Source organism: Petaurus breviceps, unplaced genomic scaffold, assembly GCF_028583685.1.
Source record: "Petaurus breviceps papuanus isolate PSGF00001 unplaced genomic scaffold, PetGlider_PUasm1.0 213, whole genome shotgun sequence".
NCBI classification, from domain to species: domain Eukaryota; kingdom Metazoa; phylum Chordata; class Mammalia; order Diprotodontia; family Petauridae; genus Petaurus; species Petaurus breviceps.
The window spans coordinates 14222503-14248403 of record NW_027185860.1 but is presented as its reverse complement, the minus strand read 5'-3'; the positions used below and the strand labels follow the sequence as shown (position 1 = coordinate 14248403).

The 25901-nt window shown below is 34.4% G+C and overlaps 1 protein-coding gene across 3 annotated transcripts in view; it reads right to left on the bottom strand.

Annotated features, from left to right (window-relative positions):
- EPHA3 (EPH receptor A3) overlaps positions 1–25901 on the bottom strand; it is a 531109-nt gene that overhangs the window by 51227 nt on the left and 453981 nt on the right. For 2 of the 3 annotated variants that reach the window (XM_069093930.1, XM_069093929.1), the window contains exons 12-13: positions 18712–18773; positions 15784–15993 (exon numbers count right to left, since the gene is read on the bottom strand). In XM_069093930.1, the coding sequence (XP_068950031.1) occupies positions 15784–15993; positions 18712–18773 (272 nt within the window). Of the gene's footprint in view, positions 1–15783; positions 15994–16028; positions 17156–18711; positions 18774–25901 lie in introns of those variants that run through there. The other variant, XM_069093931.1, reaches the window with a different exon arrangement.

Sequence of the window (25901 nt, the reverse complement as noted above, 5' to 3'; positions counted from 1 at the left end):
TAATTCTTTGCTATAAATATTTCTGTACATATGGGTCTTCCTCCCACTTGTATGATCTCTTTTGGATACAAGCCCTAGAAGCGGTATTGCTGGGTCAATGGGTATGCACAGAAGTAAGCTTTTTTTGAGGGCAGAGACTTTCTTACTTCCTTGTATTTGTAACTCCAGAAGTTATCATAGTAACTGGCACATCAATAATTTAAATTTTATTCATTCACTCATTCATTATTTTGAGAACTTTAAACATTTATCTATTGGGGATTCTTTTGGGTCTTCCATATTGGTAGTTTTTCCCTATATAACTTGGATATCAGATTATTATAAGAAATATTTGAGGTAACAGACTTTTTTTTTTACTACATGTACAAGACTATAACGGGCACTAGACAAAGTATGAGGAATAGATAAGACACAGCCTCTGTTTTTATGGAATACACAGAATTAGCAGGGCTGAATGAGCCCACAAATGATAATGAGGACAACATGAAAAACACACTAGAGTGGTAACAAACCAAGTACTTTGTCAAAGCCTTACTTTCTGGGCTTTGTTGCTGTTATTCAGTCATTTCAATTGTATCCAACTGTTCATGACTCCATTGGGGGTTTTCCCAGGAAAGATATTGAAATGGTTTTCCGTTTCCTTCTCTAGCTCATAGATGAGGAAACTGAAGCAAACAAGGTTGAATGGCTTACCAAGGGTTGCACAGATAGTAAGTTTCTGAGTCTGGATTTGAACTCAGAAAGATGAGTCTTTCTGACTCCAGGTCCAGTGCTCTATCCATTGCATCATATAACTGTCTCCCTTTCTGGGCTTATGTGTGCAAATTGGGCCTTTTTTCCTCTTTAGGAAGAAATGTGCTTTCATAAGAGTAGTAATAATCTTTATTTGTTCTGTTTAAGGCTACTTTCTGCTGTACCAGGACAAATTTGGTTTGCTTTGGTAAATTCTGATATTTGTACATACATGTATTTACTTAATTTTAGAGGAAAAAAAAGACCTTATAAAATGTTCACCCACATGATGAAGCAGTATAAAATAGCAAGTACTTCAGAAAGATTTGTGGATTGTGATTTTTTTTCTATGTTAGCTTAGTGCAAGGATTTAATAAATATGATTTCCATTTGTTGAACAGCTTGTTGAAGCCTTGTATGGTCACCTTTAATCTTAAAACATTCATTTTGTTGTTAATTTTATATTTATTTTTAGTTTACAACATTCATTTCCACAAGATTTTGAGTTATAAATTTTCTCCACATCTTTCTCCTACCCACCACCCCAAAACAGCAATGCCACTGGATATGCCATCCCCCAATCTGCTCCCTCCTATATCCTCCCCATCTCCCCCGACTTTCCAATAAGGCCAGATGGATCTCCATACCCCATTGCTGTATATCTTATTTCCCAATTGCATGTAAAAATAATAATAATAATTTTTTAACATTTTATTTTTAAAACTTTGAATTCCAGATTCTTTCCCTTCTTCCCTTGAAACTTGTTATTCATTAAATTACAGGCAGACATATTTACATTTCTGGATAGGTTCGATTTCTGAATTTATCCCCCTGTAAGGGTTATGGGATTTAAAGATTTTCCATGCCCAACTGGACTTGCTGACGTAGCAGGAGGGGATGGAGCTAGAGGAAGTGGAAGCCAAGGTAGCTCTCCCTCATTGCCCTAAATCTAACAAGAAAATATAGTTGGATATCATTCAATCAATAAATAAGTATTTATTAAGTGCCTACTATGTGCCAGGCACCATGGTTTACCTAACTAGAGCAACTGGGTTCACTCTTTTCCATATATACCTGCTGTATTATTCACATTGAGCTGTATCTCTTGTAAATGTGTGTCATAAGTCATAAAGGGGATGGTGTGAAAATACAAAGATGGTTCAATATAACCCATTATTATTTTTGGAAATTTAATAAAAAGGGCTTTCTTACTAACAGTGATTCAATATTATCAACCTCATGTATGCACAGTGTGAAAGATAATTTAATGGAAAGCACCTTAGAGATTATGTCATGTTACCTAGAAGAAAAAAGGCTGGGTTAGGTTGTGATTTACCTGAGGACATTTTTGCTAGTTAATTCCTCTGTTTAGCATTTTAAATCCTTTAAAACCTGGTTCCAAATTTCCTTTCCAACACTCTACATGCAGCTAAAATTTTCTTTCTTTTCCAAACATAAGACACTCCATCTTTCATCATGGTGGTACCTTTGCACTGTCTGACCCCTGTTCCCGGAAGACATTTTCCTCATTTTTACCTCTTACAGTCTTTTGTTTCATTCAAAATTCATCTCAAGAAATACTTTTTACACAAAACCTTTCTCGACTACCCTAAGTAGCAATGTCTCCTCTCTCCTCCCTTGGAGAAGGGGGGAAACATTAATTTGCATTGATTTTTGAATATATATTTGTATATTTTGTGATATTATTTATCTCCTGAAATGGAATGTGAGGTCTTGAACAATATATTTTTAAAAATCGTTACTTTTCTAATTACTTTAGCACAATACCTAGGCACTTAGCAAATGCTTATTGGTTGATAGGTAACTGGTTATTTATGAAAGACCACATTATATGAATATACACATATGTCTATATGTATATACAGATGAATATATAACATATTAAAGTACTAGGTAAACACAAATATGAGTTGTTTTGTTCTTTTCCCTTGTAGTTACAGATGTATCCATTAATTTTTATTACAGATAATAAAGAAATTTGGGAAAACCATCAAATTCAGGCTTGGATTTTTTCAACAAAAGAGGATTACCTGAAGCCAATATTTCTTTATCAGAATCCTAGAGCCATGACAATTGAGCATCAAAAGTTAAGAATTAAAATAAAACTTTACAATGAACTAAGATATTCACAAGTATTTACAAAAGCCCATTCAAGGGTTATTTAATACCTCTCTAATTAGCACACATTTTTTAGCAAATCTAAAAATTAAAAGTCATACAGATTCCATTTTGAGAGGATTAATTTCATTTTAAATAATTTTAAAATATTAAGTATTAATATTATATTGTTTGTAATATTAATTTTAATTTATTATTTTAAAAACCATTTTCTTCCTTGCTTTTAATATCTCATAAAGTCATTAGTTTCCATTTGCTCCAGTCTAATTCTGAAGCCATAATTCTCCTCATTGAGCTTTTGAGATTCTTTTTCCATCTGGAAAATTCGACTTTTTAAGGCATTCTTCTCCTCATTGCCTTTTTGGGCCTCTTTTGCCATTTGAGTCAGTCTGTGTTTTAAAATGTTATTTTCCTCAGTCAGGCTGTTGACTCTCATTTCATAATTTTCTTGTATTCTTCTCATTTCTCTTCCCAATTTTTCCTCCACTTCTCTTATCTGCTTCTTAAGGTCCTCTATGACCTGTAACCCACTCGTATTTTCCTTTGAAGCTTTTGGTGCAGGAGTTCTGACTTTACTGTCTTCCTCCTTTTTCATGCTTTGCACCTGTTTGTCCCCAAAATAGGAGTGTAATGTTGGAATCTTCTGTCTGTTTTGTTTCCTTTTCCTGGTCATGTCGCCCCTCAGTCACTTGACTTTTTTGCTTTTTGCCACAGTAAGACTGTTCCACCAGACAGTGGAGCTTTCCTCCCAAATGCTGGGGTTTTCTCAGTTGCCTGAGGTATTAGATGGGTACCCTCTCTGAGGTCTCCACACACTCTGGCAAGCTGGATATACACCCCAGAACCTCCACCTTAGACTGCAATCCAGATGCAAGAAGGTTAAAGCAAGAGTAATTACCCCTCAGACTGGAGCCTGGTCCCTCTACACTCTGCTGGCCAGGAGCTGAAGCTGCCATGTGGCAGCTGGCTGTGCCAGAGCCTCAGCAGGCTTCTCGCCCCGGGGACCAAAAGCCTGGCACTCCCACTTACTGGTCCCAAAGTCCAGACTGCCCTGACCTCTCACTTTGTCCTTCACATCTGTGTGTTGATAAATCTGGAAACAGCCACAGCTGCTGTTGATCTGGAGTCTCTCTGGCCAGCGGGTGGTCAGGCCTGCCCTGGTGCTAAAACCTTGGGGTGGGGCTGGACTCGGCTCTCAGAGCACTGGGCTGGCTGATTCCTGCTGGCCTGCCCTACTGTCCACAGCGGGAGGTTAGCTTCTCTGTGTCATTTTGTGGGTTCTGCAGCTCCAAAGTTTGTTTAGAATCCCCGTTTTATATGGATTGGGGAAGGTGGAAGCTGGAGCAGAGGGAAGGTCCTGCTTCTATTCCTCCATCTTGGCTCTGCCCCCTTTAATATCTCTTTAATTTCTCTTTTAAAATCTCTTTTAATTAATCAAATGCTTAGATAACAAAGGAAGAGGTACTTGATATCTTTAGAGAAAATTGCTAAAACACCTAACAAATGGTTATGGAAGGAAATGCTTGACCATTGTCTATAGTAGATATTGCTTATGTTGACTGAGAAAGTTTGTTTCATATTTTTCTGCTAAGGGATGAACTCATTCAAATGATAAATAACACCAAACTTTCTACAAAACATAATTACATAGTTAACATAAACCTTAATACTTAATAGTGTCTATAATCTTGCATTTTCTCAAAGAATTTTCTTTGAAGAAACAAGAAAGACAATGATTTAAAAATAATGATTATACATATTTTCAATATATATATTCATACAAACACACACATATATAAACATACACACACATACATATATATATAGGCATATAAACACACAAATCTAAATATACCCTTGTTTCAAGATGAGGTTTTCTCAATCTGCACCACCTGGGATAGCTGCTTATAGCCCATCATTAATTTTCATTAATTTTTGTCTGTAGGGCTTTCCTGGTTTCTACAACTCCCTTCAGTCTTTCATGAAGTCACACAGTCCTAGAAATTATGGGTCTGGGTTAGATCAGGGACAACTTTTCCTGGAGGGAAAATTCTGAGGGGGAGGAAATGTAAGTCAGTGCAATCAACTTAGATGTATTCCCAAGGGCTCTATGTTCCTCAGCTTTTCCTTATGCAAAATGAAGCTCATTTGAGTTCTTTACTATAAACTCTTGTAATTCCTTTTTCTGGGAGTTGACACAGAAAGAAAATCCGCAAGTCTCTCTCTACAATTTTTAAATAAGAAGGAACGAATTCCCCATGATGGTCAAGGTGAGTGGAGAAAGTTCAACAACCATTTAATGTTTACTAGAATGTGTGGAAAAATTTGCAATTAATTATTACTTCGTGAAATTCTTCTTTGTGAAATATGAGATACCATTGTAATGAAATTTCTTGTAGCTCTGTGAATTAGTTATCAATTTAATAATGTTATTTATAAAGACATTAACACCAAAACAACTTCAAGGGATAAAAGTATACATTGTTATGCAAATTTAAATATCAGTAACATGACAGAAGTTGGATATGTGTCCTGGAGAACAAAATTGCATAGCTTAAAAATAAGTCATGAAATAAGCTGATCTATATGTTTTAATTTACTCATAGTTCATTCACACTCTATATGCATATATGGATATATTCATCTCTACTTCATTCTGAGAAACTGTTAATCTGACTGTATCAAATGAAAATAAATGAAACATACAGAAACCTGTCAAGATCCCCTATAATTCATTGTAGACCTATACATATTTTTACTCTTAATTGTGACTACACACATATACACATACACACACAGTTTTTTTTCATCTCCTTCTCTCCGGTCCTACAAAAAATTCTTCTTGTGTTGTCTGTGATATATATTGAGTCACAGAAACTTCATTTCAAGTTTGAGTGTAGGTCTATGAGAATTAGATCATTGTTATTCTCTATAAAACTCATACTTTAATAGATGGATAGAAAAACATCTTTGATGAGGCCAAGAAAATATGATCTGCTATCACTGGTGGTAGCTTAGAATTTCTAAGACAATAGTATTAGTATAGTTTATATATAATATATATTATATATAATAGTAGAGAGCATACATATTTATATATTATGTATAATATATATAGTTATATATGAGTGTATATATGTATATATATACATACATCGTTTAGCATAGTTAAAATTTAAAAGAATTGTCCTTATAGACTGAGATGTTAAATCTCTTGTTCACTTCACTTTGGGTGGGCAAACTGACTTGTAGGATTTCAATGAATAGTAATGGAAATAAGTTTATTTTTAAACTGCTTTATAGACAGTCATACAACATTCTCATGAAAATAGACATATGGTATGTCTAAACAATTATTTGAGGTGGAATATGCTAGGGTATACAAGGTTCTCACAATTCTTTTATTTTTTATTTTATATATGTATACATGGGGTATGAATAAAAAGAGAACAGCAGTAGGTACTACTAATTTATACATAAAAGAATACGATTTTGGATCAGAGTTTTGTTTTTCATTTTGTCAATCAGAGATTCGCCAATCAGATCAATGCCACCCCAAAGTTCTATTCCTTCTAATACCAATTTCTCTTTAATCACAAATTTTAATCAGAGAAGAAATATTTTGGTCTCTTTTTTCTCTTGAGCCTTTACATTTAGGAATTTGCACCTTTGCTAGGATCTAATGCTCAGGAAAATATCTAGCTATTTCTGAGGTCTCTAATCCTTTTCATTTCTTGATTTAATTACAGCATTGCTAATTTACTCTTTTCCTTCATAGGGAGGTTAAAAATATATTAATAATGATACATGGAAGTTGTGTGAATAAGGCCATAGAATATTAAAACTCAACTCCAAAGTAGTTGAAATAATTCAAAGTTTTTCTCACTCTGTCTAGTACATGGTACTTAGTGGGTGTAGTAATCACAACAAAAACCTGTTTTTGAAAGATTTACAATACATTTGTATAGACCTGATTGATTTGAGTTAAACATCTGGCAAAAGTGCCTAAATTTTTCAGGAACCTAACTAAATTCTGTTCCTTCTATTTGATTGAGGAGATTGGGGGCAGGGAACTGAGGGAGGTATGGTTTCTAAAAGAAAATAAAAGTGAATTTCTGAAATCTGTAATGATTTAGAGATAATCCTTCCATGTTTATTGGGGTTTCCTTAAGTTTTTATCTCTCTACTCAGAACAATATTTTCCTAACCAAAACTTACACTTCCTAATTTTGAGCTATGTTAGATCTTACTTAAAATAATAGAGAGTTTTGGATTGTGTACTTAAGGAACTTGAATTATTGGAGTTTGCACTAAGAAAACATATAGTCTACTCATTTTGCTGGAAGAAGTGGAAAAAAAGGACTGGATTGTTTCATGTAAGGTATACAAATTTAAGCAATTATCAGGAATATAGAAATCATCTGATGACCCATGCAGTAGACAGCAAGATGAAGGGGAATTCAAAGAAGACTTCTCTGGGGAGCCATCTTCCGTAATCCCAATAGTTCAAATCTAGAGACCACTAGAAGAATGTATCCAATAGACAAGGATTCCCTAAGGTATTAGAGATAAAGAGATTTGCTCAAAGGCAGCAAAGACACAAGTCTTGGAATTTGAAGAGTATGACCATTTTTTTTTTCATTGTAGTCATGACATTCAGGAAATGAAATACAAAGAAATTACTTCTCAGTAACTTTCGGGGACAGATGCAATATGAACATCTGGAAATAAATGTCCAAATTTCAGATTTTTCTTCTTAAATAGTTTAGTAATTTACAAATGCATTGCATTCCAAAAATGTCCAGCTAAGTCAGTTGTTTGGAACTTGGATGATATTTTTTTCTAAGACATAAATAAAAATATACACATCATCCTCCAAAGTAACCCATAAAAATCTATTTGACAAACATTTATAGCTATGTATTATTATCAGTTACATCCAATGAATTAGTGCCAGAACAATTTTAACTACTATAGCTGGATAAGATTGCTTAAAGGGAGTTGAGGGAAAGGAATGGGGTGGAGGATTGGGGGTGTGAAGTAAGGGGGGGGAGGGATAACTTTCCCAGAGGATCAGGCAAAACTCCGCCCTCTAACAGAAACAAGGAAGTAGAAAAAAGTAATTACTCCCTTGCCAGAATGGAGAAGAGTAAGAATTGAATGCCTAGCCAAAACTTTTGTCCTACTGAGATACCTCTTGTTGCTGTTTGTTGTGTGTGTATGTGCGTAAACATCAACATAAAATCCTCAAGGAATTTACAAATTATTAGGGAGATAAGATATGCAAACAAGTAATCTCAAGTTGCGATACATGAAAAAGCAAAGTTAAATAGAGAGGGAAGGGACCTAGGGGAAGCCCAAAATGCCTCATGAAAGCCTTCATGGAAGCAGAGAAATATGAGAAGGGTCTTGAAGAAAGAAAATTATTTTCATAGGCAGAAATGTGGAGGATGACATTTCCAGAAAAAGAAGATCAACTATACAAATACATGGAGGTGGGAAATGACTAGATAAGCAGGTTCGATGCCTATTTGCTAGTGTTAGTCTTATTTGCCTGGAATATTAACTACTCTCAAGGAAATCACATTCTAAATTGGAGATAATCTCGGTGGAAAGGCACTGGGGAGAAAGGGGAAAGAGGCAGAGAGATTAAACAACAAACTATTGCAATAGTCCAATGGTAAGGTCAGAAGAGCCTACAGCAGTGTGATTTCATACACAAGAGAAATGTGAATGACAAAACTGGGCAACAAACTGTATATATGAACTGAATGTGGGAGAGAAGTCATGGATGACACTAAGGAAACAAGTCTGGATAAGTGGGAGAACAGTATTAGTCCTTGACAATAATAGGGAAGTCGGGAAGAATTCAAAGTTTTAGAGGGGATAGGGAGGATAATGAGTTCTCTTTGGTACATGTCAAGCCCAAGATGCTTATGGGACATCTACTTTGAAAGACCCAAGTAACATTTGGTGATCTGAGACAAGAAATCAAGAGACAGGTTAGGGCTGCGTATATAGGGTTGGGAATCATCTGAATAGACAGAATAAATAAATTCATAGATAATGCTGATTTCCAATAGATATAGAGAAAAATGACAGGACAGAGGCTTGGGGGATAACCACTGTTAGTGGATATAATTTGAATGAAAAACTATCAAAGATAAAAGAAGGAGCTTTTCACAAATAGTTTTTTGTTTTGTTTTGTTTTAATAGAGTTGTCTAAACAGTCACATGAAAAACTGGAAAATATAGAAATGTCGAGCTATGTTTATCTTTGGTCAACAGGGAAAAACATTTGACTCAGATGAATAAAACAGAACATTTGAGGAATATACATGATTTCTTGACAGTGATTTTAAGTATCAAATTAATCAAATTTAAGTATCAAATGAATTTAAGTATCAAATGAAAATTTAAATATCAAATTTTAAGTATCAAATTAAGTATCAAATGATTTTAAGTATCATTCAGAAAATATGGAGTGACATGCTCAGCAAAGGTCTTCGTGAGAGTCATAGAGAATATTCTGGGAAAATAAGAAATGGAAGATGGATACTCTGCATATAATGGTGTCCCATCAGATGTTTTGCTTGGAGATGACATTGTCCTATTTCGCAGAATATTGACAAAGTCACAACTACCCTAATGTTCTCAATTCAACGCAATTCATTTCAACAAGCATCTTTTAAGGACCTATGTATAAGGCACTGTGCTGGGTTTTAAGGACATAAGGAAAAAAAAATCCCTACTCTCAAGGACTTTCCATGCTTATTGGAGAATATAAGGTGAAAGGCTTGCCATCGAGAAGAGAACATAAGCTGGCCCTTTAAATAAACTAGGGATTGTAAGAGGCTTCTATAGAGTGAATGCCAAGCATAGTGATTTAATGGTATGGACCAAATAATTCACATGGGAGAATGAATTAAAAGATTCTTTTTTTACATAAATCGTATCATTGAACCTCACAAATAGCATGGATACTATCATCCCCATTTTCTAAAATTCTATGGTATTAAGACTATAGCTAACTCTTGATTAGTAAAAATAATGAATCTCATGAAGCGGTGACACTATTCAAAGTAGCATTGAATACTTCCATTGAGCTAATAACATATCACCACATTGTACATAATTATAACTTCAAAAAGAACAATTTCGTATATATTGAGACAACTCCTCAGGACTCATTGTCTTTGTTACTGTGTCTGACTCTTCATCACGCCATTTGGGATTTTCTTGGCAAAGATACTGGAGTAACTTTGGAGTAGATTATTCTTCAGTTCATTTTACAGATAAGGAAACTGAGGCAAACAGAGTTAAGTGATTTGCTCAGGTTCACACAGCTGGTAAGTGCATGATTCCAGATTTGAATTTAGGAAGAAGATTCTTCCTGGTGCTCTATCTAGTATACCACTTGGCTGCTCAATTGGGACTTGGCTGTGTTTATAAAAATTAAATGCTGATAATCTTAAACTTGAGTTGCTTTTTAGTCTAATAATCAATAAGTTGATGCATTACTGGAAGACTAGAATCATATACTTAAGAGCTAAATTCAACATGTTTTTATTTTCATATATTCTAATTGACAGGATAATATTTGGTCAATTAACAGAAACATCATTCATTTCTAATCCATTAGCAAAAACAACAATAATTATAGTAATAGCTGATACTTATGTAACATTAAGTTTTATATGCTACTTGAAGCACATTATTGGCTTTATTCCTCCCAAACCTATGATAGATACCACAGATATTATCTATATCCACTTTAGAGAAGGGAATTAACTAAATATCTTCTCTATTTTATTTTTTTCTTTCTTTTTTTTTTAAAGCAATTGGGGTTAAGTAACTTGCTCAAGGTTACACGGCCAGTTATTTCTGGGTGTGGTGCTGAGTATCTGAGCCTGGATATGATCCAGGTCATCCCGACACTGGAGCCGGTGCTCTTACTCGCTGAGCCACCTGGCAGCCCCTAAGCAATTGGGGTTAAGTAACTTGCTCAAGGTTACACGGCCAGGTGTTTCTGGGTGGGTGCTAAGTGTCTGAGCCCGGGATTCGATCTCCAGGTCCTCTCAACACTGGAGCCGGTGCTCCCACTTGCTGTGCTACCTGGCCGCCCCTATCTTCTCTATTTTATAAAGAAAATTAACTGAGGATAAAGTTTTAGTAGGTAAAAATGAAACTGACTTGCTATTTTCAAGTTACAATAATGACTTTATGAAATATGCTCTCCCTCCACTTAAAATTCCTTCTTTATGACTGTCTTATTCATCTGAAAATATAACATTTGGTACCTGGCTATAGATTAGTTGTGTCAAGAGGCAATATACATATAATCAAATGGAGAAGTCACTTGATTAATTGACCATATATAGTATATGTGTAAATAAGTTAGTAGCAAAACTGGAAAATACCTACATAAGTGATCAGTTCAGATAAACTGGACTTTCAGAATGACTCTAGTTTGCCCTATTTCTAATACCAATTATGTGGCACATTAGGTCATAAAATGAATTTGGGAATCATATGTAATCAGGTTTAATTCAATTCAAAAAAACATTTATTATAAGACTCTTGAGAGGAACATGGTGTATAAAGGACCCATGTTAGTATAAAGAAGATTTTGATTTAAGTTTTGCCTCTGACAGATACAATTATGTGGTCATGAACACATAAATCTCTTTATAGGACTACAGACTAGAGCCTAAATTACTAATCAGCAATTGGCGAAGAGAATTTTCACAATGAGTATTCCCCACATCAACTGAAATCTATTTCTAGACCTCTGAAAATTAACCAGAAAACTGTCAACTTTATCTCATTCTCCCACACTTCATGCTCTAAAATTTCAAGACTTGAAGGCTAACATCTTTTCAAAACTGTGAGTTCTAAAGCTTCAATTCTGGAACAAAACCCATGCATTCATTCATAAATGTAGAAAGGCACATTTCATGCATGTAATGTGCATATAATGCCAACCTATCTGCAAAGAGAATGTATCATAAAATCCTTCAAGATTAAATAGTTCTGACAGAGAAGATTGGGATAAAGTTAAATTGAATCAGAATAATAAAAAAAAGATTGGTGTTAGAGAACCAGAAACATATTAATTTTTCCTTAAAATTCATTTGAACTAAAGTGGGAAATAAAAAACTACCATATTTGTTTGTTTTCTTTGCAGCAATGGGAAAAAAAATAGCTTAAAATATTCCCTGCTGAAAGAATCTACTTATCTCAAAAGAAAAACAACAAAAATCACAACAATAAAAAGAACTTTGAAGTTCCTGCTGTAACCCTGTATCAATCATTGTAGATATGCTATGAAGACCCAATTTTTCACACCTTTCCTAGACAACCTTCAACATTCACACCAACATCATTGTTTTACTCAAGGGAGGCAATGTAGAACTGTGGATAGAAAGTTGTTTCTCCAAGCCTGGAAAACTTGGTTTCAAATTACTACCTGTCATAGTTATTGGGTGTATGACCCTGGGCAACTAAATTGATCTCTCAGTTCCTTAGGCAACTCTCTAAATCTATAATTTGTAGGGATGGTGTTTACCTGCATTAATAAAGTGAGTTCTACCACCTGAAAGTTTCCTAAATCAATTAAATCATTATTCTAATCCCTCTCATCTATTTACTGAAGCAGATCCTGTAAGAGCCAATGCTAGTTATAAATTGAGTGATTTGAGTAGTGGCAGGTTTTCATTCTCTCACAAATAATATATAATTAGTAAGCACCAACTATATGGCACCTTGCTTGTAGATGCTAAATAAATATTTTAAAATAAATAAATATGCTGAATAAATAAATACTTAAATGCTTCAATTATTGTAGTTTATCAATAAAATCTGAGGTCTACCCTTAAATGAAGGTACTACTGAGAACTAGGAAGAGAGCACCCTACAGTTGGGGACAATGTGCTGGAATCTATGGGAAAAACAAAAATTCCTAATTTTTAAAAAAGTGAAAAAAAAGAGAAAATATCAAACAGTGCCCATCACTATTTTTATAGATTCTGTTCAAACAAAAAAGGACACTGGAAATACAACTAGAGCAGGTCTGCACAACCTGTGGTTGACCAAAAGATTTTGGGCAGCCCATGAAAAATGTAGAAGAATACATCCTCTACATTTTTCACAGGCCATCCAAAATCCTTTCATGTATATACAGGTTATGCAGGCCTGAGCTAGAGGAATGCAGGGAATTCATTTCACTTTGTACCATTACACTAAAATTTGCTGTTGTTCAGTTATTTTTCTGTTGTGTTCAACTCTTTTTTGATCCCCTTTAGGTTTTTCTTGGCAAAGACATTGGAATGGTTTGCCATTTTTTCCAGCTCACTTTACAGATGAGGAAACTGAAGCAAACAGGGCTAAGCCCAGGATAATACAGCTAGTGTCTGAGGCCAGATTTGAACTCAGGAAGAGGAGTCTTTCATACTTCAGACACAGCCCTCTATCCACAATGTTACCTCACTGCTCTAAGTCATTATGCCTTTGGAGGAACGATATTTCAATCTTTAAACCTTTACTCCAGTGTAATGGTAAGGTGACATTTCTAACAGTAGCTTCCCTGCATTTGGTGCTATATCATTTAAATGCCCTTCATGCTAACTTAATAAAAAATGTTGATTTTTTTCACTCTGTTCATCCTGAATCTCTTCTTCTAAGTAAATGGGTTTTTTTAAATATTTTTAAATCAGTAGACAGAATTCTAATTTATAAATCTGATGATTTTAAGATATCACATGAAAAAAGTTATGCTGTAAAAGTCTTATAACTAAATTATTAATGAATTGGAATTCAAACAATTTAATTGAATTCCTACTCCATATTCATTGAGACATTATCAATGCTGGAATATTTTCATTCAATGAAGAAGAATTTAATGTTTTGGAAATAGCCAAAGATAATTCGTAGGAAAGTTTAGTGACTAAAATAAGTGATCAAGCTAAGTAAAATAATTTGATACTGCTTCCCCAAGAGGTGTGACTAGGAAGTCTTGTGAACAGTTTTCTTGAGTGACCCTTAAGCCATGCTTGAAGGAAATCCCCATAGAAGAATTTGAGCAATAAAAGCATCAGTGGAAATCATCTCAAGATGACTACAGTGAAGGAGAGATATAAACAACCAGTTAGGTGTCTATGTTCGTGTGTGTGTGTGTTTTAAGCTACATTACTTAATGGCTATACCTTGTATTTAGGAAGATTTTTTAAAAATAGTTCACATTAACAATAGCTTAGTAATGTAGTTTTTTTAATACCTAATTTTAGGGTTTTTTTTAATGCAATATCAAGACACATTTCACTGTTTCTTAAACCAGGAACTGGTGCCTCCATAAGGGCTGTGGGAATTTTCCAGGAATATTCTCAGTTACTAATATTGAATATCTTAGAATATCCATATGATCATATTGAATAGATGCAAATCAAGGGCTTGGAATTGGTGGAGTATTTAAGAATCCCCTTCCCCAACCACACTTCCGCCAAAAAAAAGGGGGAAAAGAAATCCAAAAGCAAAGCATGGATGAATATTTGTTTTAGCAAAAACTAACAAAGTATAAAAATACCAAAAAGAACAATAAGGTCCTTTATTGCTTTTATTTTACTATTTAAGTCACTTTAAGTATTTTCTTATTCTACTCTCACAAAAACTCAAACAGAGTGATAAGGACAACTAAAAATTATTCTATTAGATAGTAAAATCAAATTGCAGGGGTTCCAGGATGAATCACTGTTTCAAAATGATTTCCTAGAGAATAGCCTTTTCTATATTGTTCCCTGGAGCTTTGTTTGTTTATTTGTTTGTAATTGGGGTTAAGTAACTTGCTCAAGGTTACACGGCCAGGTGTTTCTAGATGGGTGCTAAGTGTCTGAGCCCAGATTCGATCCTGAGGTCATCCCAGCACTGGGGCCGGTGCTCTTACTCGCTGTGCTACCTAGCTGCCCTGTTCCTTGGAGTTTTTAAATTGATTAACCATGAACATGAGGGACCCTTGGTCCTTTAATCAGCAAGGAATTGATTTCAAGAAGGAAGGGAAATTCAAGATAAACAAGATTTAAAAATTCTAAGAAAATTACCTGAAATAAAATAATTTTACTGAAAGGTTTTTTGTTTTTGCTTCTGTTTTTTTTTTTTACTTTTAAGGATAGTATCATAAGGAAGACACCATGACTATGTACATTTCAAGGCCTACTTTATTAGCTCTTGTAGACTTGAGAATGCCAACACTTAAATTCATATAATAGGGTGCATTACATTATTAGGAACATATCTGTTAATGCTGCATAATTGCATTTTCTTTCCTCTTCTACTACTGTGTGAGTAGTAAGTCAAACCTATGTGTAGGATTTTTAAAGCTTTAGTTCAGACTTTCAAAGATATTTGCAGTCTTCAGTTGGGTAATCAAAATGAGATTACGCACCAAAAGAATTAGCCTTTGTTCAGCGGCTTATGGAAAAGAAAAGAAAATTGTGATTGTAGAATTTAGAAAAGTGAAATAATACAGAATTTATATTCAGACTTTCCAGACTCTACAAAGTGTCCTGGTATTCTTTGTGTTTGTCAAACCTTCATTGTGCATCCAGAACATATGTTAACACAAGCTAAGGAATTGTGAAATTTTCAAATCTGCAAGCCTGAACTTGTTTGTTTTCAGGAAAGAAGGGGCCTGCTTATTATAACAGGTTACATTTCAGATTACAGTGACATTTGTAAAGAAAAAGGTCTATTGATCTTATTTTTAAAAGCCATTCATTTTCCAACATATTATTAAGACAATTAAGAAAGTCTTTAAAGAAGAAAAAGAGGCTGGTAAAGCTTATTTGGCTGAGTTGGCATATCTTAGACTTTCCACAAATCAATATGACATAAAAAATAAAGGATAAAAGTACAACTTACTCTTGTTGTGTAAGCAGCCTCTGGGTCATCCTCTAAAATTCTTGAGAGGCCAAAATCAGAAACTTTGCACACCAGGTTGCTGTTGATAAGGATGTTGCGGGCAGCGAGGTCACGATGAACATAGCCCATATCTGATAAATATTTCATTCCAGAGGCTATCCCTCGAAGCATCCCTACTAGCTGGATCACTGTAAACTGGGCATCGTGTTTCTGAGAAACATTTGAAATATGTGATTAAGAATTGTCATTTTCTTCACAAAATTTTCTGGTTCTAGTTCTAGATTGTTTTAATCAAATTCTTTTAATTCTTTGCCTTTAGACCAAACCTGCACAACTAGCTACTAGATTTGGGCAGCAGATAGTTGATACTAGAGACAGACTAACAATGGTTGGTTGCCACAGGTCATGTGACAAGAGTGTGCACAGTGTTAACCCTACATTTTTGACAGACCACCTGGAATCCTTTGGTTAACTTCAAGTGGCTATGGGCCGTATGTTGTGCAGGTCTGCTTTAGACCAACTGCACTTAACATTCTGTCCAAATGCAGTAGGTTAAAAACAATAATAACAACAGCAACAACACAGCTGCAGAGGGATTACATGCAATCAGTAAGTCCTTTAAAAAGCATGAAAGCATGTCCCCTTTCTTCTTGCCAGCTTTGGGTGCGAAAATCAATTGTGATAGTTTTCATGTAGCACACAATCACAGGTAAAACCTTTCATAAAGTTCAGAGATCAAATGGAAAGGAACTTAAGAATGTCTTTCATGGAATCAGACAATCATATAATGCAAAGTTTGGAAAGGATATTGGAGACTATCAAGTTTAACCCCTTCTTCCATTATACACGTGAGAAAACTGAGGTACAGAAATGTGTACTGATTTGCTCATGGTCACATTGTAAAAGAGTTGGGATTCTAAACCAAGGTTCTCCAGTTCAGGGATTTTTCTAACATACTGGTCTCTCTCCTAGCATATTATAAAGTACCCAGGATAGCATTTTTGATTACCTTTCTTCAGCTACATGCTAATTTATAAAGTATTTCAATTAGGCAAACTTTAAGACTTCTTCATTTTAAAGATTTAATAGTTAGAGGATAAGTCAATTGATTGCAAAGTACTTATTGCATACCTTTGTGCCCAAGATGAAGAAACTGTACAGTAAGAAAAACAGCATCAGTTTTAGGGTCAAAAGACTTGCCTTGATTCCAGAGAAAACTCAGGTAAGTCATTTTACTTACACTGACTTCAGTTTTCTTATCTGTAAGATGATGGTTTAGATTAGATCCTAGGTTCATATATCTAGGGTTGGAAGGGACCATAGAGAGCATGTAGTCTGACCCTCTTGAATTGCAGAGGAAGAAATTGTAAACCTGAGAGGAAAAATAAATTACCTAATGTAGCATAGGTTGCTGGATACCAAAGGTAAGGTTTGAATCCAGTCCTCTAAATCCAATGTCTTTGTGCCATGTTGCTTTCGATTAAGAATGAAGAACGTAGTTCTTTATATACACAAATGCATACATGCACATATACATACAAAGGTATATGTCAATATAGAAATACTTTTTCATGGGAATAAGAATATAGATATCTTTTTGAAAACACAATTATCTTAATAGCTGTTTTTCTTTCCTTCTTTTAGTCTATGGTATTTGACATCATTTTGACAGTAGAAATAGATATGAAAGTAATATAGAAACACTGTGTCATAGGAAAATTGTCAAATTAGTTATCTCTTAGTCTTTGTTGATTAGTAGCGCAGCTCCATATATGTATGTATTTATATGTATGTATGTATTTTTTGTGTGTGTGTATATACATATTAGTATGTGATTCTTCTATGAGATTATTTTACATGACTAGTATTACATATATATGTATGCATATATACTTTGTTTATTTTAAATACTTTTAGAGCAGCAATTCTTGATTGCTAATTTTTATATTCCCTGTAAATGCCTAATGCAAAGTGTTCATTAAAGAAATATCTATTGAATGAATAGATTTTCAGGCCTTGTAGGTAGCTAGATTGATTTCTGAAAGCACACTTCACTTACTGGCTAATTTAACAGTTGCGCTGAACTGTAGTGATATTCTTGTAAAGAGACAATATATCACCTTCCAATGGTGTGATACAGGGCTCATGCTTATTTGTTAAAGAGACAGAACCATTTAAGAGATGGAGAGGCTTCTACTAAGCAGCAGAGACTGATATAAAGACAGAAACTAAAGGAACATTTCTATTCTGGGTGGATGCTATTTATGACCTGTCTCTACGATGCTTCTTATTTATTGTTTTATCTCATACATATCTTGAAGCAGCATATAAATTATGAGGGAGGAATATTTCAGGTTTGGTTTTGAGGAAAATAATCTGAAAGCATTAATATTTGGTTACTGGGAGAAGACATGACTTCATTATCTTCTCTTAAACCCCTTGTGCCAGGGTATTTCAGCTTCTATCAATAAACATTTGCCTTTAAATACAGAAAACCTAAAGTTTGGGATAATATGAGAGTTTGTCTATAATAGTACCAACAATTCATACCATTTGTATTGGGCAAGGAAAAGAAAAAAAAAATCAGACAATACTCTATGTACTGTTACTTGATGGAAATGTCACAATATTAAATTGTTAATTTATCCCAGATGATTCTAATTTACAAAACTAATTTCTAGTCCATCTGATCAATTGTTCTTCAGATAGAATGCTATTATTAATGCTTATATGCTATTCAAGATTTTTTCAATGTGAGCATAAAGTTTCAAATTTTAAATGAATGTATTAAAATACAAACTATGGAGACATTGTTGAAAAAAATGAAATTTTTACCAATAAAATTTAAAAACAAGAAAAATCACTAAAAGGACTGTTTAAAAAAAACATTGATGGAGCTCCTCATTCATTGGTGATTCTTGTACATACTCGTAAGAAGCTGTCCAAGGATCCATTCTCCATGTATTCTGTGACAATCATGACTGGTTTACCTGAAATAGATGTAAAATATATTTAAACAGCTCTCTCAGATGTCAGAGGACACATTACATATTTATGAAAATATATCTGAAACTCAGTCCACAGCATCTGAAATTTTGAAGCTCTCCAATCAGCATCTCCCCTGCCTTCCACCTCCCAATCCCATTTTACAAATGAAGAACTGAGGCCCAGAGATATTAAGTAACTTGCCTAAGGTCAGAGATAATAAATGCATAGCTGGGATTTGAACTCTAGTCCTCGAACTTCAAATCCAGTGCTCTGTACCAATGCCTTTTTGTGTGAGTCAATATCTGTTTTGTTTTGTGTTTGGAGGTGGGAAGGCAGGGCAATTTGGGTTAAGTGACTTGCCCAAGGTCACATAGCTAATAAGTTTTAAGTGTCTGAGGCCGTATCTGAACTCAGGTCCTCCTGACTCCAGGTCCAGAGCTCTCTGCACTGTGCCACCTAGCTGCCCCATAAGTCAATGTCAGTAATAATGCAAATTACTGAAATATACCATAATCCAAGGTCTTTGCTTTACTTTGTAACTCTTAAATTAGACTATTATTAAATCTACTATTAAGTTTCAAAAGAAGGAAAAAAATAAAGAATGAAGTGGGAAACTGATTAAAGTTTCATCTCTTTTCCTCTCCCCTATGAAGAGTGTTAATGAGCCTTGAAACATCAGAAAGAAGGCTTCAGTAGCGACAGAAGAAGAACAGGGGCTGTTACAACAAGCCCCAAGATGATTGTAAGTCCCTGAATTAAAAAGATGAGCTTAGACTTATGAAAATATTTTTAAAGCACTCTGTAAAGTTTTACTTTCATCTACTGGATCGCATGTAATTATCAATTAAGAGGCAGAAGTGACTGTAGAAGCTGACTAGTCCAACCCTTTTATTTTGCAGCTAAGTTAACTGAGACCCAGAGAGATGTTCCTTTATCTAGAGCACTTTCCACTGTGTTACACTGTCTTCTGACAAAACCACTATTAAAGATATATAATGGGGGTGACCAGGTAGCACAGCGAGTAAGAGCACAGGCTCCAGTGTCGGGATGACCTGGGGATAGAATCCGGGCTCAGACACTTAGCACCCACCCAGAAACACCTGGCCGTGTAACCTTGAGCAAGTTACTTAACCCCAATTGCTTAGGGGTGGCCAGGTGGCTCAGTGAGTAAGAGCACTGGCTCCAGTGTTGGGATGACCTGGGGATCAAATCCGGGCTCAGATATTTAGCACCACACCCAGAAATAACTGGCCGTGTAACCTTGAGCAAGTTACTTAACCCCGATTGCTTTAAAAAAAAAAAGATATATAATGATATATGTATATGTCACAATGATTTAATCACTGTATATGTGAGAGAGAGAGAGAGAAAGAGAGAGAGAGAGAGAGAGATTTTTTTAAAGGTAACCCAAAAGGCAATGAAAAGCTACATGTTGGGTTTAAATAGTTTATATATTTCCAATGTGTCTTGCACACTAGACTGGGATAAGTAACTGGAAAAGGAGGTGAGTTGGTCTTGAATAAGATTGATAAATAACAAATGAACAGTCTACTTTTCATTATAGTCATTACATTTTAAAAGAAACACAGGAAGACTTTTAGTATGTTGGGTAAATCTTCTGTGAAGGACCGGAATAATGATAATAACGAAATCACAGATCCAATGAAATTCAGAGGTATATAATTAATGGTTTTAACTGATGCATTTATATTTATGTGTATACACACACACGCACACAGAGTAAAAAGTGTAGTTATTACTGATGTCATCCAAAATTCCAAAGAACTTTCCAGAAAAATTTCTTTCTTTAACATCGCTGTTAGTGGAAATTAAAGAATCCAAAGAAGTTAGTGGACTTAGACTATCAAGTCAATTTTTATCATCAATCATCATAATCATCATCATCACCATCACTTATGTAACATATACTATACACTAGGCACTGTCCTAAGTGCTTTGCAGATATCATCTCATTTGATCATCATAATTACCCTGGGAGATAAGTGCTATTGTTATCCCCATTTAACTATTAAGGAAACTGAGGCAGGCAGAACTTCATTGACTTCCCAAGGATAACATAGCCAATAAGATTGAGGCTGGAGATACAAACAAAATATTAACTAAGGGGATGGAATAAGAAAATAATTTTTGTCTATTCTCTCTATTTTTCCCAAAAGAATTTCATATTTTATTTGAGAAGGAAATAATTTAAAAAGCAGAGAGGAATATGCCAGAGAGCAGAGGCAGCATTAGCCTCTTTTGCTTGGGCTACTGACCCTGTTCCCATACTGATCAAAACTACTGCATAGATCAGAATTGTGCCAAATGGAATTATTCATATTTGTTGTGCACTCTAGAACCTGATTGCCCTATTGCAATGGGTAAGATCTAGAAGGTCTTTTAGAAAGAACCACAAAACTATAGAATTTCTCTTCTTTAGAAGTACAACTGATTTCATCTGAGAGTTGGGAGACACTAGCTCTAGTCTTGCCACTAACATCTGTGTGACACTTAACTAGTCACTTAACCTCTGATTCTAACCTATAAAACTAAGGACTTAAATTATATGATCTCCAAAGACTCTTTCTGATCTAAACTTCTATTTTTTTTTTAAATCTGATTGCAGGTCCTTCTGTTCACATTCAGAGAGAGGACAAAAGATAAGCGAGGTAGGAAGGAAGGAACAAGGCTGAACAATCATTTTGTAATCTGTGGTGGCTTCAGCAAAATTTCAAGAATTAAAGAGATTTTTTAGTAGGGGAAAAAACAAATTAAAATGGATTTGTTCTTTCCTTATTTCAAAAAATTGAAAACTGGTAACCATCCATATGGTATTCTTCTCCAAATCTTGAATGAATCTCAAATTGCTGCTCTGCTATCTCCTCTCTTATTTCTACATTTTTAATCCTCATAAGTGACAATGGTCATAAATGACATGAATTGTAGACATAGAACCTCAAAGATTATACTTAATTCACTTAGCAAACTGAATCTCTCCAAAGAGAGAAAAACAACCTCTTTTTCTCTTTCCATAAAAATTTTCCCTCTGACAATCAATTTAGCAATCAATAAACGTATCCATATAAATTACAGTAAGGAAACAGAGTTACTCATAATTGTTGAGTAGTCATAGTAACTGACTACACTATTTTAACTGGTAAGGTCTAGAAGGTCTTTTAATGCCCTGAAACTATGGAATTCCTGACTCCTATCACTGCAACTGACCTCATCACATTCATTAAGAAAGGTAAAATTTGTATAGTCCTCTTGGCCTTTGATCTCTCTTAAAGTTGTTTATTTAATCCTCTCAAATTGATCTCTGCAGAAGCTAATAGTATGTACATGTGCATTCATTTCATACACATATATGTTATATATACACATGCATATATGTATCCATACATGTATATGTAATATATGTATCCAAGTTTATATAAGTAATTTTACATGTTTTATTTAACATATTGGATACAGTGTTTTATTAGGGAAAAATCCATGAATCCAAAAAACTCTGATATTTGGAGACTAGGTTAATATATTTGTGTATGTATGCAAATATGCATATGTATGCATGCATATATATGTATGCAAATATGCATATGTGCATGTATGTAGATGTGACTTCTTGCTCAACTACCAATTTTCTGCATTCTTACTTTGCTAATAAAGCAGTCGTTCTATTGACATGCTTTATTAATCCAAACTTCTGCAGAAAATAATCAGACATTTGCCTTATCCAATCAACACTCAATTATACATAGGTCATTGCTGACTTAGTGCAATAGCTAAACCCTTTGCACACACACACATAATGCATACATACATAGCACATACATACATGTGTGGTTATCTGTGTTAGTGCTCACACACATACACATACATATATGTATACACACATACATATTTTTTCCCTCCTGGCTCTGAGACTTTTGATTGTTTTATTTCTCATTAACATCTCTACACCAATGTAGTAAACCTCTGTATACAAAACATATTTTTCTCCATCGTCTAGGAGTCAACAACCAGTTTCTGATATAAATGGAAGGAAAAGAAATTACAGGGAATCTAACTTTGGTTTCAATACTTTAATGGTTCTCAGGAACATTGATAAGGAAATCAATTAAGTTTTAGGGAAAAAGAGATTTCTTACCTTCCCAAAAGTCTACCCCATGAAGTTTTTTTTGACTATCCTTACATGTAAACCTAATGTTCGGATACACCTTGGTACTTATTACTCAAAATATTTATATTTGTTCTTCATTCAATTGTTAGCTTTTGTCCTTGTATATTTTGAGTACTTTCTTGGCTATCAAATTAGGGGGGTGTCTTCTATTGGCAGTACTGCTAGTATCCATTAGAATTCTGTATATAGTGGATATTCAATCAATGCTGTTGGTTGACTTTGATTGGAATGGATCCCAAACAACAGAAATGGTCAGTGATAAGTCTGGACCATAAATCCCTAATTTTTATTCACATTGATGAACAGATAAATGATTAAACTTCCACAATTAAGAATAAGAAGACTACATTAATCTACTCTAACCAGTTCAGTGGCTTAGTAAAACCATTGAAACCATGCACTTTCCATTCTAAATCTAAAACCTGAAAGAATGAAGAGGTAAAAATAAAAGTCAAGGGATTTCATATGTAGCAAAAGATATCAACCCTCAATCTTCTCTACAAACTTTTTTTTCAAAATAAGGAAATTTGAGACAAAATGATAACTCTTAAGATCAGAAAGAATGAAAGATTTTCCAGTGTTGAAGCCTACAACTGTTTCCTAAATGTTACTATTTTGCTTATATAAAACTATTTTCACTCAGTCACTTCAAAATACTTTATAAATTCCTACATACCATTTCCAAATTCCAAATGGGAACCAACTGCGAACTACCCCCTTTAACATCAGAAATCATGCATATCTCTCCCCAAAAGACAAAAAAAAAATCTAACTTTACAAGCCATAAAAAGCTGAGAATACTAGAAAGGAAAAAGAGAAAAAAAGGCAACATTGTCAGGCAGTTGAATGGAATATCATGTAATGAGGCTGAAGTTAGTATCAAGTAAGCACAAATAGGACAGAAGCTGACAAGAGCCAATCAGAAGACAGTGATTCAGAACTGTACCTCCCCATCCCACCATAAAGGTGGCTACCCAAATCTCTTGTTTTATTTTACTTGGCTTTAGATGAAAGATTTATATTAGTTGATTTGTAAAGTTATTGTTACTGAATATTTTGTAGGAAGACTGTGCCAAATTCTCATTCTGTGAGCATCCAATAAAATCACTATAAAACATGATAATATTTCTGAAGCTGTTTTTCCGAAGGCATTCTCCCTCTCAAGATCCCTCAGTGGCTGTATTAGCAATTGGATCAATTATGAAATAATCAACTTGGTTAATGACTTCTACATTTTTCAAAATATAGTGTAAGACTGAATAACAACAGCAGCAAGGTAAACTATTCATTCTTCCTCCCTCACTCCAGTTTAGAATTCATCAATACGTATTTCCAGTTTGTACCATAACAAGTAATATCTTAATCGGTATATAGCACTACTCACAACCACCTTGTGAGAGGTAATTCTAGTATTATTAAAGTCATTTTTATATATGATGAAATTGAGGCTCAAATGGTTTATGTGTCTTGTCCAATGTCAGAAAACTAAGAATCAGAGCCATGAGTATAGAAAATAACTACAGAGATTCTCTCACTTACACACAATATCTCTCTAATATAAGACGTCGTCTTAATTTATGTATATTTTACAACTATAAATGAGGATCTCTGATGACAGGGATGATGCTTTGCATCTTATTGTACTCCTTAGTCCCAGCTATTAATACTGAGTTTTGGTATACAGTGGGTGTCAGATAAATGCTTATGAAACCAAAATGTAGTGGGAATGAGCACTGGGTCTGGAGTCAATGGAATTTTGTTTGAATCTTTGCTCTGCTGCTTGCTGTGTGAATCTTACTACTTGTGTGAGCAAATCAGGTAATCTGTGAATCTTAATTTCCAGACCTGCAAATAAAAGTCTTGGCAGCTAGGTAGAGCAGTGAATAGAGCGCCAGGCCTAGAGTCAGGGAGACTCATCGTCCTGAGTTCAAATCAGACACTTACTAGTTGTGTGACCCTGGGCAAGTTACTTAACCTTGTTTCCCTCGATTTCCTCATCTGGAAATAAGCTGGAGAAGGAAATGGCAAACCACCCCAGTATCTTTTCCAAGAAAAAACAACTGGAATTAAGAAGATTTGGACATGACTGAAATGACTTAACAAAATTGCCAAAGAATATATAGCATATGTATGTGTGTATATAAATATAGATCTATGATTATATTTCTAGTTTAATTTCAAGATTAAGTTTCTACAAGGCCATCAGTGTAAAATATGTTGACTTTGATGGCTTTTAACACTTTATTTCACTGTTAAAATGTGCCTCATTGTGCACCATTTAAAAATGTGTCTTCTAGCTGTGTGAAAGAAATATTACCTAAAAACACATGCAACAAAAATGTTCTTTCATGGAATGAATTGCTGCAAAAGAAAAAGATGAAAACTTACACTGTAGAGAAAACAAACAAAAAACTTCCAACATTTAAAAATTAACACCTCTGTTTTATTTGTCCCTCAATACGCAGAATGTATTTTATTCATTAAGTTAAAATGTACGCAGTATGAAACATATGTTCCATATAACTTTAAAAGAATGTTCTACACTCATTCATCAAAAATGCAACCATTAATACATGATAACAGCTTATGTCAATGGTGCTTCTAAAATTTATTATACTAACAGGCTACACATTTCAGTAAATTATTAGTGGACTAAGCAGCACATGTGTGTTGGCTATTAAGAGAATGCCTAGAAAGCACCCTTGAGACCCATGTAGAAGACAAGTTTAGAAAGGAAGAAATATGAAATAAAAGACTAATGTAACATTGAAACAAAAGAATGATGTCTTATTCAAGTAATGTACCCCCATCACATCTGCAGTTAATAGTTTAAGATATGTTCAATCAACCCAATGTCCAGGTCTCTGATGTGTGTGTGTGTGTGTGTGTGTGTGTGTGTATATATATATATATGTATATATATATATATATGTATATATATACACAT